This window comes from Filicampus tigris, chromosome 15, assembly GCF_054856515.1.
Source record: "Filicampus tigris isolate MCC_2025a chromosome 15, RoL_Ftig_1.0, whole genome shotgun sequence".
Lineage (NCBI taxonomy): Eukaryota > Metazoa > Chordata > Actinopteri > Syngnathiformes > Syngnathidae > Filicampus > Filicampus tigris.
This window is the reverse complement of record NC_141231.1, coordinates 13,074,159-13,091,778: the sequence shown is the minus strand read 5'-3', so window position 1 is coordinate 13,091,778 and position 17,620 is coordinate 13,074,159. Positions and strand designations below refer to the sequence as shown.

The window sequence follows — 17,620 nt, the reverse complement described above, 5'->3', positions numbered from 1 at the left end:
ATCAGTTTCCCACTAGTGCACATTTATGCACTTATTTGAATGCTTTTGCCTTCATGATTTGCACGGGTGACCGTTGTGCCAACTAATGATCTTGCGGCAGCCTCGAAACCTTGTTCTTTTTTTTTTCCCGTTTTTTTTTTTTTCTTCTTCTTCACTCACAAAAGAGACCTCTTAAAACATTTTTTTAAATTGGCCCATTTCATGAAAAATGAAGAAGCCCTGTTACCGCGAGTCAAGCCGACATGTTTTGGGTCTTTAAAAAGTCCATAATGGGCGATGGCATTAATGCAAATCGGATGTGTTAAAAGGCCATCTGGGGTCAGTATCATAGAAACAGACGGATATACACGGAGACAAGCACAGCTTCTCAGTAAGCTGCAGTCATGTTAGCTGTTCTTTGCAGAAGATAAAGAATATATGCCGGTGCGTATTATAATATATGTCCACGGTACATGTGTTGCTCCGCCGTTTGCGTTCAAATGTTGGTCGCTTGAAGAGTCATAACACTGCGACAACAATGCTTTTTTACTTGTGTCGTTTTACATGTTTCTATTCCTTTTCAAGCTCAAGCTAAATCTCATTGTGCGAGTCTCTCGTCTTCCCCGCGCCTCACATCTCCTCTGCCCGAGAGCGTGCTTTAATATGTAATGATGCCAGTGTTGGGAGCCGGCGTTTGGCTTTGATTCGCCCGTGTCCACGCTGTCATCCTTTTAATAGCGCTACACTCCCGCTGCTCGGGGAGGCAATAACTCGGCGCCACTGCCAAGACGAGCTCCCAAAACTCTTGTCCACTCCCACGTGGAGAACAGGGCTCCCTTTAATTCTGCATTCTACCTCGTTCTTTCGCTAACGAGGCAGAAGGACAAACTCATCTAAGGGCGGCGTGTTATTAATCGCTCCCATCTACAAAAATGACAGCCATCCAAGCTTTGATTATCCATTTTAACAAATATTCCCTTTGCCTCCTAAATTATTCCCTAATATGACTTCCGGTGGGAATTAGCAAAACTCCCCCTAATTATGAAACATAATACAATTGGAATTTAAAAAAAAAAAAAAAGTGCTGCGAGGACACGTTTCATTAAAATTTTAAGGCCTCAATATAAAGATAATTTAGCAGCGTGGAGATTAAAATCAAGCCACATAATTACAAATACTTAATACAAGAATCCTTCTTGCATTTTAATCAGACAGAACAGACTTATTAAGCAAATGGGGCCAAATAGGAGGAAATGATTTTCAAATGCTTTATTGATGCTTAAAAGTGGTGATCTGTGTATTTTGTATAAAAGAAGCAAGAATTGGGACATGACAAATTTCAAGGACGAACAAGCTGTCACAGAGCTACATTTCCAAAGAACAAACTAAATTGGGAACTGTACCGCTAATTAAGACATAGCGGTTTGCGTTACCATTTGTTGCGATTCAGTTTGAGCAAAGCAGTCAGACTTGGACCAAAATCAAACAATCCAAAGTTCACCGTTCCAAGCGAACTCCGGCACATTTTGGTGGTGATGCACAAGCGAACCCAAACGGCAACTGTCTTTTGGCTTAGCATGTACGTACACTCGGTTTACGGAAGATTCTTGTAAAACACGTAAGTTCGGTGGTAACCGAGCGTACCTTCTTCAAACTAGTCGACTTTACTATTCCACACCAACGGTCTTCAAATTGGCCAATTTACAGAGGACTTTGCCCCGCTGCCGTCGCCAGACTATAACGCTCCGTGGAGCAGTGAAACGTCCGTCCAAGGAGGCAACGCGGAGGATATGAAAATAAGCTGGTTGTGAAAATCAATAATGATTTTTGATTATTTTGAGCTTGCTGTAAAGTAGCCTCACACTTGTCTCCCAGTATTGACTTAGATGTGCATTAGCATCCATTTGATTGCTTGTCTCTTAGTTTTCCGACAAATACTGCATTTTGAGCTCTCTTTGCATCGAGCGCCAATGCTTGAGCTTGATGCACTTCAGAGACGGAGCAAGGTAATGAGTGTTGGTAAGGATCAGGTGTTTCACCCCCCCCCCCTTCCTCATATTTTTGAGGACTACTTCCATTCATGTCCGACGAAAAAAATTCTGTCAGCGAGGCAAGTTGATGAATTGGAATATCTGTGGGCAAGTCTGGCACTTACCCCTCCGCGAGTATGTGTGCGCTTTCATGGTCGCTTCAGATCTCTGCCGCTTTGCAGCTCGACACGGCAAAGGCGCCCGGAGCGAGAGAACAAATGAGAGAGATGGGGAGATAATGGCAATGGCAGGTGAAAGACGCTTAACACAATCTGTAATGAGTTTCCGTCAGCTGCGGATCTCGCCTCTTTTCTGGGTCTGGGTCCCCTGATTGAGCACGTGGGCGGACCGAGGACCGAGGAGCTAGCCGGGGCCCAGTCGGCGTCTGCGGTGTCGTCGAGTGAAAAGAAAAAGCAACAGAAACCCCAGAACGTGTGAACAAGCGGCTTGGCTGAAATGGTCAGAGGTTCCGTCGGGTTGCGTGTGAAGTGTAATTTGATGGCGAGTCATTGGTTCACATGCCAGTCAGTGAATGCGTGAACGGTTATCTGTCCCTACAGCGGTTCCTTTGACTTTAAGCTCCCCGGTTTTTTTGTGTTCAGTCCATCGTGTACTCCCAAGTATTTGGACCGCTACACAATCTCAATCACCTCCTCCAGGAAGAGTGGTGGTCCTGGTCTTTTTAAAGTTAAAGTAGCTCATTAGTTTTGCTAGTGTTGACGACAAAATGGTTTCGAACGCTCAAGTTGTTCACCAGCTCTCTGTGCTGCATCTCGTGTCCATCCCGAATGCACTCCACCGCCGTACAGTCGTTCGAGAACTTCTGCGGATCCCAAGATCCAGAGCTCTATTTGAAGTCCGAGGTGTACGAGGTGAACAGAGGCTACTGTAATGCCTTGACATATGGGCAAGGAGAGCCGCATTCCCCATTTCGCTTTCAGCCAATTAATTAATTGAATGGCGCAAACAGTCATACACCCGAATGCAAAACTCTAACGCAGAACATTTGACAGCTAATTTTGACGCAGACAGACGAATCACTGACTTAGGAATCAACTTCGGTCGGCAGATTAACGGAGGCCATACTTTGGGCCCTCACTGGAGGAGGGTTAGATGTGCTCATTTGCATAAGACAGGACCGCCCCCTCAAAGCAGGCCAAGTTCAGAAAGTCTAAACAAAACGAGTGAATAAGATGCTACGGTATGTTCATAGCTCACTTCGGGTTGCATGTAATTCACCGAAGATTAAAAAAAGCAAGGTAAACAAGACGCCTCACCCCCCGCCCCTGTGAGGATGGCCTCGGTCATGCTACCCCCCCCCCCCCCAACCTCCACCCTCGCCTCGCTCGACTTTTCATTTCCCAGCAATCATCTCGGGGGGCCGTGTCAGGTATGGAGGCAAAGATAACATTAGAGAGACATCACAGGGAGATATGTGGCCGTGAGAGAGATTATTCAGCGCCGCAAAGGCAACCGGGAGGCAACCTCTGTCAGACATCAAGGCTCCGGCGTGTCCGCACAGGACAAGGGCGGCGGGGGACGCAAGGGCGCGGACGAATTACTGATGCCCTGATAAACTCCGTTTTTGGTTTTTTTTGTCCTCCTCGACAACGATCAAGTAAAAACAGAAAAGGTTTAGCCTTCAGACCCTGTCAAAACAATCCGAGCTCATGCAAAAAAGTATGAAAAACTCTAGTATGCATGCCACGCCATTTTGAATTTCAATCTGGAGGTGACAAAATGCCACACGGCTCCCGCAGAGTGAGGGAGGAGGTGGCGTTTTACAACCCTTCTCAGTTCAAGAGAGTTAATATATTTGTTTCCCAAGCTATTTTCAGTACTTCATAATAGTTCATGTTTGAAAATATGGGGACACAACAAAAGTATCCCTTTGAAGGAAAAAAATCGAAATTGACCATATTTGGTCAGGCAAAGTTTCTGCCCAACAGCAACCGTATGTGCCTTGGTTGGCCTGCCACCCTAAGATGATTGCAGTATAGAAAATGGATGATCACAGACAGTTCACATTGCAGAATGCATTTTCTCGAATCAAATCTTTCTTTTGTTGACTTGGAAAGGTGATTCCATAGATATTCTCGTACCTGCGTTGTACATCCAGCCTGAAGGCTGCTATGGTGCAAAGATATTCCTCAGGTCTGCCCACAAGCCGGTGGTTTCGGCCCAAAAACAAAGGCCGAGTCAAATTGTGTTTTGGAAGTGGCCCCTTCATTCAACCAAGTGTCTGGGGTTCGTTCCGCATCCTGTCTCATTTTCCTGAATTATTGATGCCTTACCTGATCAATGGTAAGAATAGAACAGTTCTGCAGGTGACAAACAGCGGAGACAAATTCCTTCCTCCTCTTCAAAGGAGAAGTTTCCCATGCTCACCCGCCCATGGTTTTGGTGTTTTGCTGCCGCTGTGAGTGTTCGCCCGCGTTTGCGGCGGCGGCGGCGCGCGCGATTCAAGCCGCAAAGATGAAAGGGAGTTGTAATTACAGGGAAGCGTATCAGTCGACTGCAGAAATATTGGAGGAATGGCACAAAGTGGGCCAGGAGCCTCAGGTCATTAGATCTTCTGTGCGTGCGCGTATGTGTGCGGGAGCCAGTGAGACAAAAAGCACAGCGAAGGAGAGCGAAACTGAAACTGGGCGACCGCTTGTTACGTCACGTCATCGGAGTCTACGTCTGAGCCCTGAAATGTTAAATCCGTGCAACTTTAGCGCTGACGCACTTGGGTGTCCGCCATGAGTCGCCCCTCCCTCATTATATAATCTCGAGCACGTACAGTTAGCTAGCTAGCTATGCCTACACTCTTAAAATGGATATTCCCTGGAAGTCACAATTTACAGAACAAGTCTGAGTCGTTAAGATCCCGTTCCTAAACGGGTAGGTGATGCTGCGGATAACCCCGCCTCCCCTCCACTGCCCAAGATGACGACTGGAAGCCTGTTAGCTTGCAAGCTAGCTGGTGGCTCTGCCTCCCGGTGGGATGTATACCAGCCATCTGAGGCTTTAAGTGGACACATTTTTATGGTTCAAGCCTTGTAAGAAGGCTGCGTGATGAAGTAGCATTAGTTTTTACCGCTTCAGCATAATCTCACTCGTCCTCTTCCTTTTCCCCCCTAGTGGACGACGACTTCATAGGTCTCAGCGAGCTGCCGGAAACCTTTCCCTCGGACCCGCCTGAGCCGCTGCCCGTGTTCCTGATGGAGCCCGAGGAGGCCTACATCGTCAAGAACAAGCCCGTCAACTTGTACTGCAAGGCCACACCTGCCACGCAGATCTACTTCAAGTGCAACAGCGAGTGGGTGCACCAGAAGGAGCACACGGTAGAGGAGCGTGTGGACGAGAACTCCGGTAAGAAGAACCGCCTCGTATGCGCAACCCAAGCCACCGAAATCTGTTTTCTCAGTGCATCAATCAAAACCAATTTTTGTTATGGTAAAGGCTGACTATTTGATATATCGCTTGTTCGAGTACATAAATCTCCAGCTCCTTGCGGGGAAGTGGAGCAGAGGCCTGTTGCGAATGGTGAAAAAACTCAAATATTTGACGCCCCTCCTCAAAAAAAAACAAAAAACGTTTGAATCAGAAAATCAAATCAAATCATTCCACTTTAAAGTATATATATGAGATAGGTATCAAATTGTCTTTTATTCGAGAGATTCACAATCGCTTATTCACCCACACGGGGGCATCAGGAATTTCGGTCGAATTTCATGATTTTTCCAGAACGGAAATTCTATTTCCGGGCTGGTCGAACCAAGCCCAACTCGTCAGTAAAGCTTCTCAAGAGGAACGACCTTCCATCTCCACTTGCATTCAATGTTTGTAAGCATCCAGAGAAAGGTAAAGCAGTGAATCTCTGGCAAGCGTGTTTTTTTCCCACTGAATTCTCAGCCCCCGAAGGCACCGGAGCTATTACACCCAGCATCGCGGGCACTGATTGGCTACATTCAGCCGCTGTATTGGAAATTGTGTTTCTTCCTTTCCCCCACAGGTACAAATCATTTCGCATTTAGTGCGTTTTCATCCGGCTGTTTACTCCCCGTCCCCATCACACACACATTCATACGCCGCAGTTGCACTGTGGACATATAGATATGCTTCACTGCGGACCCAGAAAAGCAGATCCAAAAAGTGTGTTGCAGCCAGCATGAAAAGCGAAGGCGTATTGAAGTTTTGCACTTTTGCCCGAGATGTTACTCGCGCTTTGTGCTGCTTATTGTTATTGCAAAGAAGGCGTTTGAAGGTTGCCGTGTTTCTTTGGCCCTCTGTGTCAAAGAGGTTTGCGCTAAATGCAGAACAACAGCCCACGCGTCACCACACCGAGACCCCCCCCCCGCTCCACAGCAGCCCAGGCCCACGGGCTACATCCTGCGCGGATATTCATCCATTTATGCTCTTTGCCTCCGCCCTGCAACCACACACAAACACACATTTCACTTCTTGCCTAACATTGAAGTTGGCACACACATTTCAAAGACAACTATGAATTTGGGATGAAATTGACGAACATTTTATTATTTGACAAAAAATTAGCATCACTACACCTCAGTTTGATTTTATTCCACTCCAGTCCTGTAGGTGGCACTATATGGGCCATTAAACCGAATCGGTGCCATTTGCGTCTCCATGAAATGTATAATCGTGCGATAAAATTTACTTTGAAATGTAATTTTTTTGTGGATTGCACATTGATCTGATTGCATATTTAACTAATTCACTGCCTTGGATGTTTATATGCATCATCTGGATAAGATAAGATAAGATAAGATAAGATAAGATAAGATAAGATAAGATAAGAATGCCGTTATTGATCCCACCAGAGCAGTTTACCGCCACTGACAATACCGGTCCATACAATTGGTATTAACTGGTCATTGATCATTCTGACTAATTGATTGTTGATGAATGTCTTGTAAGCAACTAGTTTTGTTGTCTAAAGAAGTGCAATTGCAATTGAGCATTGTCTTTTTATTTATTTTTTTTTACAAAAAGTATGATTTTGACATAAGTAGACAGGCAAGAATAAAATAAATGTCAATTTTTATACAAATTAAAATGTATTCCATCCCATACAAGATACTTCATTCTACTGAAGTTACTACCTCTCATAGATTAAGATAGGTCGTTTCTTTAGATCAAAAGCTGGGATAATGTAGCCAGCAGAAGTTGAATCTTTTCCTTTCCGCGCTCACTTTTATGTCGGGCAATAACTCGTCGAGACTGGAGACATACAGAGCCATTTTTACATACCATATTATACAAGCAACAAAAGCATCTTCATTCAGATGTGTCACATTGAGATCTTTCAATACAAACAATTTGACCTTCAATGAGGCTGGTTAAAATCAAAAAAGCAAACTATCAAATGTGTTCTTGACATTCTACAGATATGAGAAACCTTTGAAATGCAGTGTCGCAGACTAATTGATCAAGTGAACCAGCCACCAAGTCAAGAACACAGCACAAGGTTCAATGTCAAAGCGGGAGGATGAGCAGACCCGACTAGAAAAGATCATAAGATGGCATTTATCAAACAAAAACGTCTGTGAATTTTAAAAAAAAATATATTTGTTCTACAAAGACGTGACCTTTTTTTTCTTCTTAGGGCTTCCCGGCACTGCTTACTATTGATCTAATCCAAAGAAAGGAAAAAAAAACCTCAAGATTTAGACAGCATGCTTCCAATGGGCTCATCAAACTCGTTGAGATGAATACAATCACGTAATTTTATAATTTTGTTATTGCGAATCTATTCAATGAGCACCCTTCCTCTTTTGGTGAAATAGAGCCATCGCAACATCTGAAAGCAACACTTGAATATGAACAAAGAGGGCTGAGCTTGTTTTCATCTCTGTTTCATTGTTCTGAGTTAAAATCCCTGCATTGAACTCTGCTCCCCTTCAAGAATTAGAAAAAAAAACGGCGGATGGAATATGGAACATGTTTTGAGGAGATACTTTTTCTTCTCAAAGTAGTATGGGTGCAGGGAACTGTGAAACACAATAACGGAGGAGGACAAGGGTCTCTTGCATGAGCTCTTTATTGTAAAGGAATTAAATGTATCCAAGTGCGCTGCAGCCAAGTGGAGACTGTGGGGCAACATATTGAGGCATCAGTCGGGACGAGACAAGTTTACTAGTGTCAGCATCGGAGGGGGAGAGTATCCTGTATTTACTCTCCGCGGGAAAGTAATTTCAACCAGCCCGAGACCAACGGCGGTAAGAAAATAGGGCGCTGCAGCCAAATGGAGAATGAGGAGTATTATACTGCGACATCATGCATCAGTTGGAACGAGACAAGCTAATGAGCATAAGCGATGGAGGAGGAAGAGAGTCTCCTGCATTTACTCTCGACAGTAAAAAGAATTGTATCCAAGGTGAGATTGAGATGCTGCAATTAAAAGGAGCACTGTAGCCAATTGGAGACTGTGGACTATCATACTGTAGCATCAGGCGTCAGTTGGAAAGGGACACGCTGACAAACATCAACATGGAGGAGGCGCTCCTGTTTTCACTCTCCATATAGACTCATTTTATCTGAGACGAGACTGAGGGTAGCACAAAAACGTAATGTTGCAGCCAAGTAGAGACTATGGAGTATCATACTGCAGCATCATACATCTGTCGGGACAAGACGAGCTAATGAACATGAATAGCAGACGACTTGGAAAGTTTTCTGTGTTTGCTCTCTTGGCAAAACGACAACTTTATCCGAGACGAGAGTGAGCGCAGCAAGAAGCCCCGCAGTCAAATGGAGACTGTGGAGTATCAAACTGCAGCATCACACATGTGCAGTATTGGAACACACACTAACAAAAGAACCTGAGGGATGAGTAGGTGAGCCTCCATGGTCGAAATACAACTTTATCGTGATGAGATTGAGGTCGGGAAGAAAATGGAGCACAGCAGCCAAGTGGAGACTGTGGAGTATCAAATTCCAGCATCACCAATCAGTTGGAACACGCACGCTAACTAACATAACTAAGAGATGAGAAGGCGCACCTCCATTGTAAAAAGACAACTTTATCCGAGACGAGACTGAGGGCAGCAAGAAAACGGAGTGTCGCGGCCAATTGGAGACTATGGAGTGTACAATAATAGCGCAGCATTACCACATAAGCTTTTTTTTTTATTTTATTTTTTTTCTTCCCCAAAACACAGCCAGACAATTGTGTCATGAAATGAGCTGGGGCTGTTGGCTCCGCCCCCTGTGGGGAAACGAACCTACATCAAAGACGCTCCAAAATAATGCAGCCACAGCCAAACGTGCCCCTGGAGAACAAGTGACCAGACAGAATGCGCTCAACTTAGTGGACGCCAGTGGGCAAAAGTCACCATACATCATGTCTGATCCAAGCTAGTAATTGTCTTCTTTTCTGCCTGTCAGCGGCTCTCGACAGTATTAACATTGCCTTTGATTTAAAATGCAATTACACGGCGGAGTGTTTATGACCCGTGTTTGAGCGGGTTACCATGGCGAAGAGTGTGATTTTTTTTTTTTTTTTTTTTTTTTTAAATTGGTTCGGGGAGATGGAATGATAGGACGTACTTGTTGTTTGTTAAGCAATTAGTGTCGAGTCTGTGTGTTTTTTTTTTTTTTTTTTTTTTTTTTTTTTTTTTATGCCTGCGAGTGAATAAAGGGGCCGGCGGTGGCCTCAGAGAGCCTTTAAAAGCACACTGATGACAACTGTGAGGAAATTAAGTATTTAATTGGGCACGAGGCAAGAATTGATTTACAAAGAGAAAGTGCCAATCAATGACAGGATTGATGATTTGTCACTTACAAAACTGAGTGAAAAGCTTTGATTTGGTATTTACGTTCTGTTTAAGATCTGACACAGGCACAACAAATTACAACCTGACCTGATGGGATTTTCAAAACGAACTTGTTCTTAAATCGGAATTTTCCATGTTTGACAAATGTGCAGTCTGGAGCAGATCCAAGTGGAACCCATTTGCCCATATTAAAAGTTGAGGATTTTGACTTTGATAAAGAGATTTGGTTTAGTTGAATTAATTTTCCCCACTCGGAAAATATGCATAAAACCATTCCTGAATGCTTACTTGAAATCAAAATCAAAGTGTGTCCACTACTACTACACTCTTTTTCAAAGATCGTTTAGCCATGAGTGATGCAATAAAGAAAATGATGAGCTGACTAAAAAGTGTTATAGGCAGAACTGAATCAGTACGTAACATTGAAACTTTACAGCCATCTAATGTTGTAACATAACAGGTGTATGCAAATCTATATCACCTAACTGTTTTTATTTATTGTCAACAAAAAAACATCCAAACTTTCAATCTTGAGGCAACGTAATGCTGCATGGTGAGTTTTACAAACACTTCTCAGTCAGTTCAAGTGTCCAAGGGTGTTAATAAGTTTGTTTTCAAGCAATTTTCAATACTTAAAATGGGTTGACAATGTGTACAAATAACATACAATGTGGGGACGGACCAATATTTTTGATTTGTGAAAAAAATTCAATTTGACCATATTTGGACATAGAGGTTTCTACCCGACGCAACGATAAGTAATTGTCATGTAGAGTGAACTCCCACTATTCTTGAATGGCAAAATTCCGCATGTAATTGACACCCACTCATATATGCCACAAGATGGAGACAAAACACTTTTTGCTGTTAGACATGGCTATGGCCCGACTAAATTTGCGAATGCCCAAGTGTGAATAGACTTGAAGTTTTCTATTACTCATAGTTTTTTTTTTTTTCATTATTTGCAGCAAGGCTTGTATATATAGAATGTATCAAACAGCAAAATCTATTGGATGCAGGCGATGCAGAAGGTCTACAAACTAATAATGTCAATTAGCAGGATGTGGTAGTGCTTTTGCTCCTTTGTAGTTGCCACATGAGTAATTATTGTCCGCGCTGTAATTTTCTCAGCACAACTCACCTGCTGCTTCCTGTATGGCTCTGTTGTACAGTATATTTTTGACTTTGTTCAGTGACGTAAAATGGGTCAGGCATTTTCCCAGAACATGTGATTTCGTGTGATTACGCGTCGACCGGCAGCCAGGTAACACGAGACAGCAGAGCGCAAAGTACATTAGCATTTTTGACAGAATGAACACATTCGTGCACGGTAAAGTGCTGTTGTGTTGTGTGATTTGGGATTAACAAGGGAGGCAATTTGTGGCTGGGTACATGGTGAGCGTACATCACTCAATAGTGAAGCATGATGTGTGTCATGGAGTAGAGGGCGCTGGGGGAGACGTATAAAGCATACATTCAGATGAGATGATAAAAAAGTAGTCACGGCAAGAAAAAGTGCTGAATGTTGCTCTTCAGGACTCCTTCCTGGAAAATTGACTTTTTCATTGCTCATACAATGGTACTCTTGACTTACTGCACTATAGGAACCACTGGGCCTACTCGCGAACAGTGAAAATCCTAAAAATATAATTGACACACAATAGAAATGCACTGGGGAAAAGAAGTAGAGTTAAAAAAATGAGTTTAAAAAAGTAGTTAAAATGGCTGTAATATTTCGGTACAGAAGGAATCTGTCAGCCATGAAGGTAAGTGCGTGGAGATTCTTTTTTTTTTGTTTTCTTTTTTTTTCAATTAATATATTGAGTCTCTCAAATTTGTAGACAACAACTAAAGTAAAAAGATGAAGGCGCTAACTACTACTAGCAAGGAGGACTTATTCTTTGAAAAAAAAAATTTGACTTAAATTTAGGAATTTAGATGGTATCGCCAGCCTTCATGAGTGCCCAATATCTTGAAAAAAGTATTGTAAGTGATACCTGGTATTGGTACTGGCTCATTGGTACTCTACAAATGAGCCCTGATCGAAAGCAGGTATCACTACACAGATGAACGATGTCTAATCGGCAAGATTTTTTGCCTATTAACATGGGCAGAGTACGTTGTTAATGTTTGGTCATTTTGACGATTCTAGGAATGTTGCAAATACATTTTCCCCGAAACCAGTTTCACTGATCGACTGGGTCCAAGTGTACCATAACAGGGCGCATAAAATGTCAAAGACCCGTGACCAAAATCAAACAGGAAGTCGGCCATTGTGGTTTTCCTGAGCTCGTGCTTTGTATCCAAGACAGGTGGGTTACATTGCCAAGCTTTTTTGCCTACGCCATCTAATGTGAGCGCAGCATGACATAAAAGTTTAATCACTTTGAGGATTCGCCATGAAAGTTATCCTGTATCTCGAAGTGATCAAATATGAGCAGCAGACTGAGCAAAGCGACATGAAGTCACCGGATGAGGTCAGCAGGCTTATTTCAGAGCCCCCGGCTCTTCTGCTCGACTGATCCTTGTGATACCTTTAAAGTAAAGCAGCTCAAGAAGCTTTTCATGCGGCCTACGTAAGGCCTGTGAAGTCACAAATGACTCCGGATGTCTGCGCGGAGCTTGTCGTTATCGACGACTATCAAATTAAATCCTAAACAATTCTAAATTGAATGGTTGAGTCACCGTTTTAGTGCACCGGCTTACTCATATGGACCCACGCACGGTGCCGCCAATCGTCACTGTGTGCCGTGTAATCGTCATTGGTTTAGTCGATTTTTCAGATGTCTGAACTCGCTCATCGGTGATCGGCTCCAAAATCCTGATCGTGTAAAGCCTTATTATGAATTGCTTCATTTTGACTTCCATTTAACTCATTCGCTGCCAGACATTTTCAGAGCTTCTTTTACCCTAACGTTTGAAAAAATGTGAAAAAAATAAAGGAAAATTCCTGGGATTGAATGGCTGGACTGTGGAAAAGACAAGTAAATTTGTCAATGGTAGAGAATGAGTTAAGAGTCTCTAATTTTGTTTTACTTTTACTGAACCAGAGGAGTTGAATCAGTACTTCTTTGTTTTTTTAAATGTATCTACTTAAGTACTGTGTGGGAGTACATTTGCCACCTCTGTTATTCCACACAGGTTTCTGATCCAAAACACTCCGAGCACTCACGTCTGCTCCTCCGCACACGCTGCGTACTCGCCGTAAATTTTACATGAGCGCTAAGCTGCGCGCGATGCGACTGTAAGACCCGAACAAGGCGTGTGTGTGTGAAGGCGCTGAACCCGAACTAAAATGGCATGTTCATTTCTAAAAGCGGCCACTTCCTTTTTCACCCCTCACTCAGTCAGAAAATCAAGACGCACCAGAAAGCCAAGCGTAGATCGGTGGATACAAAACAGCTGAGCTCAAATGGTCCAGAATTAATTTTATCGACACTCCGGCACATTTGGAGTCTTGCATTGTCCCACACTGATTTCCTCATGCGTCATGATGTGTTCGGAATGTGATTTACGGCACGGATTAGGGTTCTGATTGTGTTAACTGTGTAGTCACTTTATGATGTCATGTGGACACGGGTTCCCTTAGGTGTGCTAAACATGACGGATACCGGGAACAAGTATGTCACTTGCATAACAAGTCCCATCGTATTGATGGAAATTAAAATGAGCGCGATAAATTTTGTTTAACAGTTGGCAACGTTCGACTTCATTCCGCAGATGTGTGTGAATACAGCTGTTGGAAAAACGACGGACCTCCACGTTAAGTGCCAAAGGATCGTTTTCAAGGAGAACTTTAAGTAAATCAAAGCATCGGCTGAATTTTGGTCGGCAAAACTTAAGCGCCGTTTTACGATCTGGATTGTTTTCCAGCATGACTGCACCTGCGAGTGACTCACAGTGCAACTCGCTAAAAAAGTTATTATTTTTTAAAAATGCCTAAAATCAAACACTACACTATAATATTATAATAATGATACAGTATACTTTAGATTAAACTAATACAGTGTGTTACAGTGTGTTACTTTTTGTAGTAGTTTTATCCGTATTATTTTTAATCTGTTGTTTTATGGTTATTTTTTTTCATCAATTCTATTTTTTTTTTTCCGATTTGAATTTCGTAACAGTTGTATTAATTACTTTTAAACGTTCCTATTTATGGTGATTTTTTTGTTGTTGTGAATTTTTGTTTTGACTTAATTGATGAATTTTCTTTTTTTGTTGGATTTGATTTTAATTATTTTGTTTACATTTTCATATTGTTCTTTTTTTTTTTAATTTAATATTTTATTTGAATTTTGTAGCATGCTCATTTGACTGTTCCTAATTTAGCTGATTTGAATTTCCATCCATCCATTATCTGTACCGCTTCTCCTCACAAGGGTCGCGGGGCGTGCTGGAGCCTATCCCAGCTGTCTTTGGGCAGTAGGCGGGGGACACCCTGAACTGGTTGCCAGCCAATCGCAGGGCACACAGAGACAAACAGCCGCACTCACAATCACACCTAGGGGCAATTTAGAGTATCCAATCAACTTACCATGCATGTTTTTGGAATGTGGGAGGAAACCGGAGTGCCCGGAGAAAACCCACGCAGGCACGGGGAGAACATGCAAACTCCACACAGGGAGGCCGGAGCCGGGATCGAACCCACGACCTCTGAACTGTGAGGCGGACGTGCTAACCAGTCGACCACCGTGCCGCCCTGATTTGAATTTTTATTACTTAATTTTAAACTTGACTAAATACCTTTTTTCACATTTGTTTGATTTGATTTAGGTTATTTTTATTTTCTTGTTCTTGTTCATTCTCCATTCAATTTTTTTCATGTTTTCAACATGTCCCAACCATGTATTACAATTAAATGTTCCTATTCATACTGATTTGTTTAATTTTGGATTAATAACCTGTACAAATAAATTGCATTAAAAAATCTTTTCAAGAGGGGAAGTACCGATAAATTTAAAAGGAAAGGAAATTTAAGTCACATTAATGGTGGAAAATGTTTTGACATGATTTATCTTTGTCTCCTTTTTTATATCACAAAAACATGGGGTTTAAACAGGGGTGTGTCGACTTTTCATATCCATTTTTAAATTTGTATTTATTATTTTAATTTAGCTTTTTTGTATTGAATTTTGATTCTTAATGACTTTTTCTAATGATACTTTTTATAGTCCTGTATCATTACACATAATTTATAGTTTAATTAAATTTTATTGCGTAGAAAGAGAACAGTGTTTGTGAGTCTTAAGGCGTGGTCCTGTGGGGAAAAAAATATGTCAGAAAAGTAAATTAATGTATTTGTGAACAATGAGGCAGCTAAAAATGGCAAGAGTTGCCTGGTGTGGTTTTGCGACGCTGATGATAGGGTCTGACTTTGGAATCCAAACAACATCGACGTCTGCATCCTAAATGGCGGCTTGTAATGGCACAGGCTGGTAATGCTGTCGTAATGGAGCGTGGGCAAATGTTCCTCTCAGTTCAGCACAAAAAAAAGCCCTTTTGCTCGCGACCGAGCCTTAATTTCAACGCCACGCTTCGCTTTAAAAGTAACGCTGATGAGGTACATGCGGGTGACGCTTCCAGGAAACTTACATCAACCTGACTCATTTAACTCATTTTTGACTCATTTAAACCAAACAACTCAGAGTTTACAAAAGGCATTTGTCCTTTTTTCCTGAAATTGGTAAATTAATTTGCATTTTTAAATTAATTTATCACAATATATAATTGGTTCATTGATTCATTGCAAATTTAGAAAAAAATATACAAATTGTCTATGAACATCTGACAATTTTGTAGTTTTCTTAAATAATTGGTGATTTACAATATAATTCAAATGTATTATTATTTTATTAATGAAAAAATACTGTACACATCCAGTGCTTTTTTTTTTTTATATAAGAAATAATCTGTAACCCATTTATTTTTAACATGAATGAGTTTGGAATGATTTTATTGGGATCATATTTTGTGTTATATTTACTTTTTCATCGTTTTGGGAGGGGCATGAATTGCTCACTTGGCCCATTTACTGGTAATATTATTAGAAATGGTTTTAAATAAGTCCAAATAAAAGGTCTCCACCCACCACTTCATTGCCCACAGATGCCGGGTAATCAGCTCTATGGGGTATGGTGGCATTTTGTCTTGTGTATAGGATTTATTGGGTTGAGGCCTGGCACCCAGATGAGCACTAATCAGTGGGGTTAGCAAATAGGATTGTCTTCGGTATAACGCTCCCAATCCGCCCCCGCGGGACCCCGAAGCTCAAAGTTGTGGTTTTGGAATCGGGGCCGGATACATACACACACACACACACGCGCGCGTGGCCCCGCACACACAAACACACGCACACAAAATAGATGTCCGTTTACAAAGCTGGAAGTCGAGGTATTTCATTGTAATCATGTGTGGAAAGATTTGTTGATTTTGTCCGATGCTCATGTAAACATCTCGTTTCCATCCATCCTCGCAGGCCTGGTGGTGAGAGAAGCCAGTATCGAGATCACTCGGCAGCAGGTGGAGGAGCTCTTTGGACCCGAGGACTTCTGGTGCCAGTGTGTGGCCTGGAGCTCGGCAGGGACCACCAAGAGCCGCAAAGCCCACGTCCGCATTGCCTGTGAGTACTCTCGGCTCCCATTTGTCCCCGCTTCTCATCCCGCTTTTCAGCTCGTCTTTATACCGAAACCTGGCCAGGCTCCGAGATGAAGCCTTTTTTTGAATGCTGGCCTAGAATACTTGATACAGTAATCCCACCTCCATCACATGGGTCATGTTCCAGACCAGACTCAGCTATAAGTGAAATCTGTGATATGGAAATACCCTTCACTTAGGCATATCTTTTTTTTTTAAGCATTTACAGCACTTCTTTTTTTAAAGGTCTTTAAACACACTTTTAGAATCATACAAGAATACTTAAACACAATAATATATTGAGAGTGCAAGACAACGGCGAACATAAAAACTATTATCTGACAATATACATCAATAATCACGGCCAAAGATGTACATTGTAAAATGAACCTATAGCCGGCACTTCGTGTAGGCATAAAAAGCAGGACTTAAAAGGGTGACATTCAATAATCTTATTGAATCTTACTCAAAAACTAGAGTGTTATTCTTATCCTTCTTTTTTTCACATTCACACCCTGTCAAACTAAGTAGTGTACTGCCATCTAGCGGCCGGCAGTGGAATTACACTCAAAATAATCGGGCGGTAGAACAAAACAGATACATAAACTGTTTAAGGTGAAATCAACCCAAACACATTTTCTTTCCCAGAATATGTTCTATGCAGGCCCATTAGTTGAAATACGGCATTCTTATGGATTATAAATGAAGCAGCAAAATGTACCCACTTTTAGCCATCTCAGGGGGCGGCCATTTTGTCACTTCTGTCGACTGAAGATGACATCGAAGTTGCTGTATTATTTCAGCATTTAAGAAAGTATTTTTTTTTTCCTCATTCAGTATTTACCATTTAACATCCCAACCACTCGTACTAGAAAACTTTCAGAATGAATGATCAAAGCCCACCGATTTCATTATGTATCGTGACATAAGTGATCAGATGGTCCATTGATATCGCTATTCAAATAAACAGTAATGTAGTGAGAGTTTTATTCAAACAAAGACGCATAACAAGAAATATCAGGTTTAGTGAATTTAAGTGAGTTACTCAAGTCAACGAAAACGTGTTGCTCCAAAAAGCAAGGTGTTTTGATTTCATCATATTTAGAAATTTGTTCTGGAAGGTACGCTGGGGCCCAATAGCACCGTATCGGCCACCGTTAATGTCGGACCATGCTGGCTCCTCTGCAAATG

At 42.1% G+C, this 17,620-nt stretch overlaps 1 protein-coding gene across 7 annotated transcripts in view; it reads left to right on the top strand.

Annotated features, from left to right (window-relative positions):
- The window catches only part of unc5cb (unc-5 netrin receptor Cb), a 193,260-nt gene that overhangs the window by 127,349 nt on the left and 48,291 nt on the right, over positions 1 to 17,620 (top strand). For 6 of the 7 annotated variants that reach the window (XM_086053437.1, XM_086053439.1, XM_086053436.1 and 3 more), the window contains exons 2-3: positions 5,136 to 5,366; positions 16,272 to 16,415. In XM_086053437.1, the coding sequence (XP_085909563.1) occupies positions 5,216 to 5,366; positions 16,272 to 16,415 (295 nt within the window). In that variant the 5' untranslated portion in view covers positions 5,136 to 5,215. Of the gene's footprint in view, positions 1 to 5,135; positions 5,367 to 10,216; positions 10,347 to 16,271; positions 16,416 to 17,620 lie in introns of those variants that run through there. The other variant, XM_086053440.1, reaches the window with a different exon arrangement.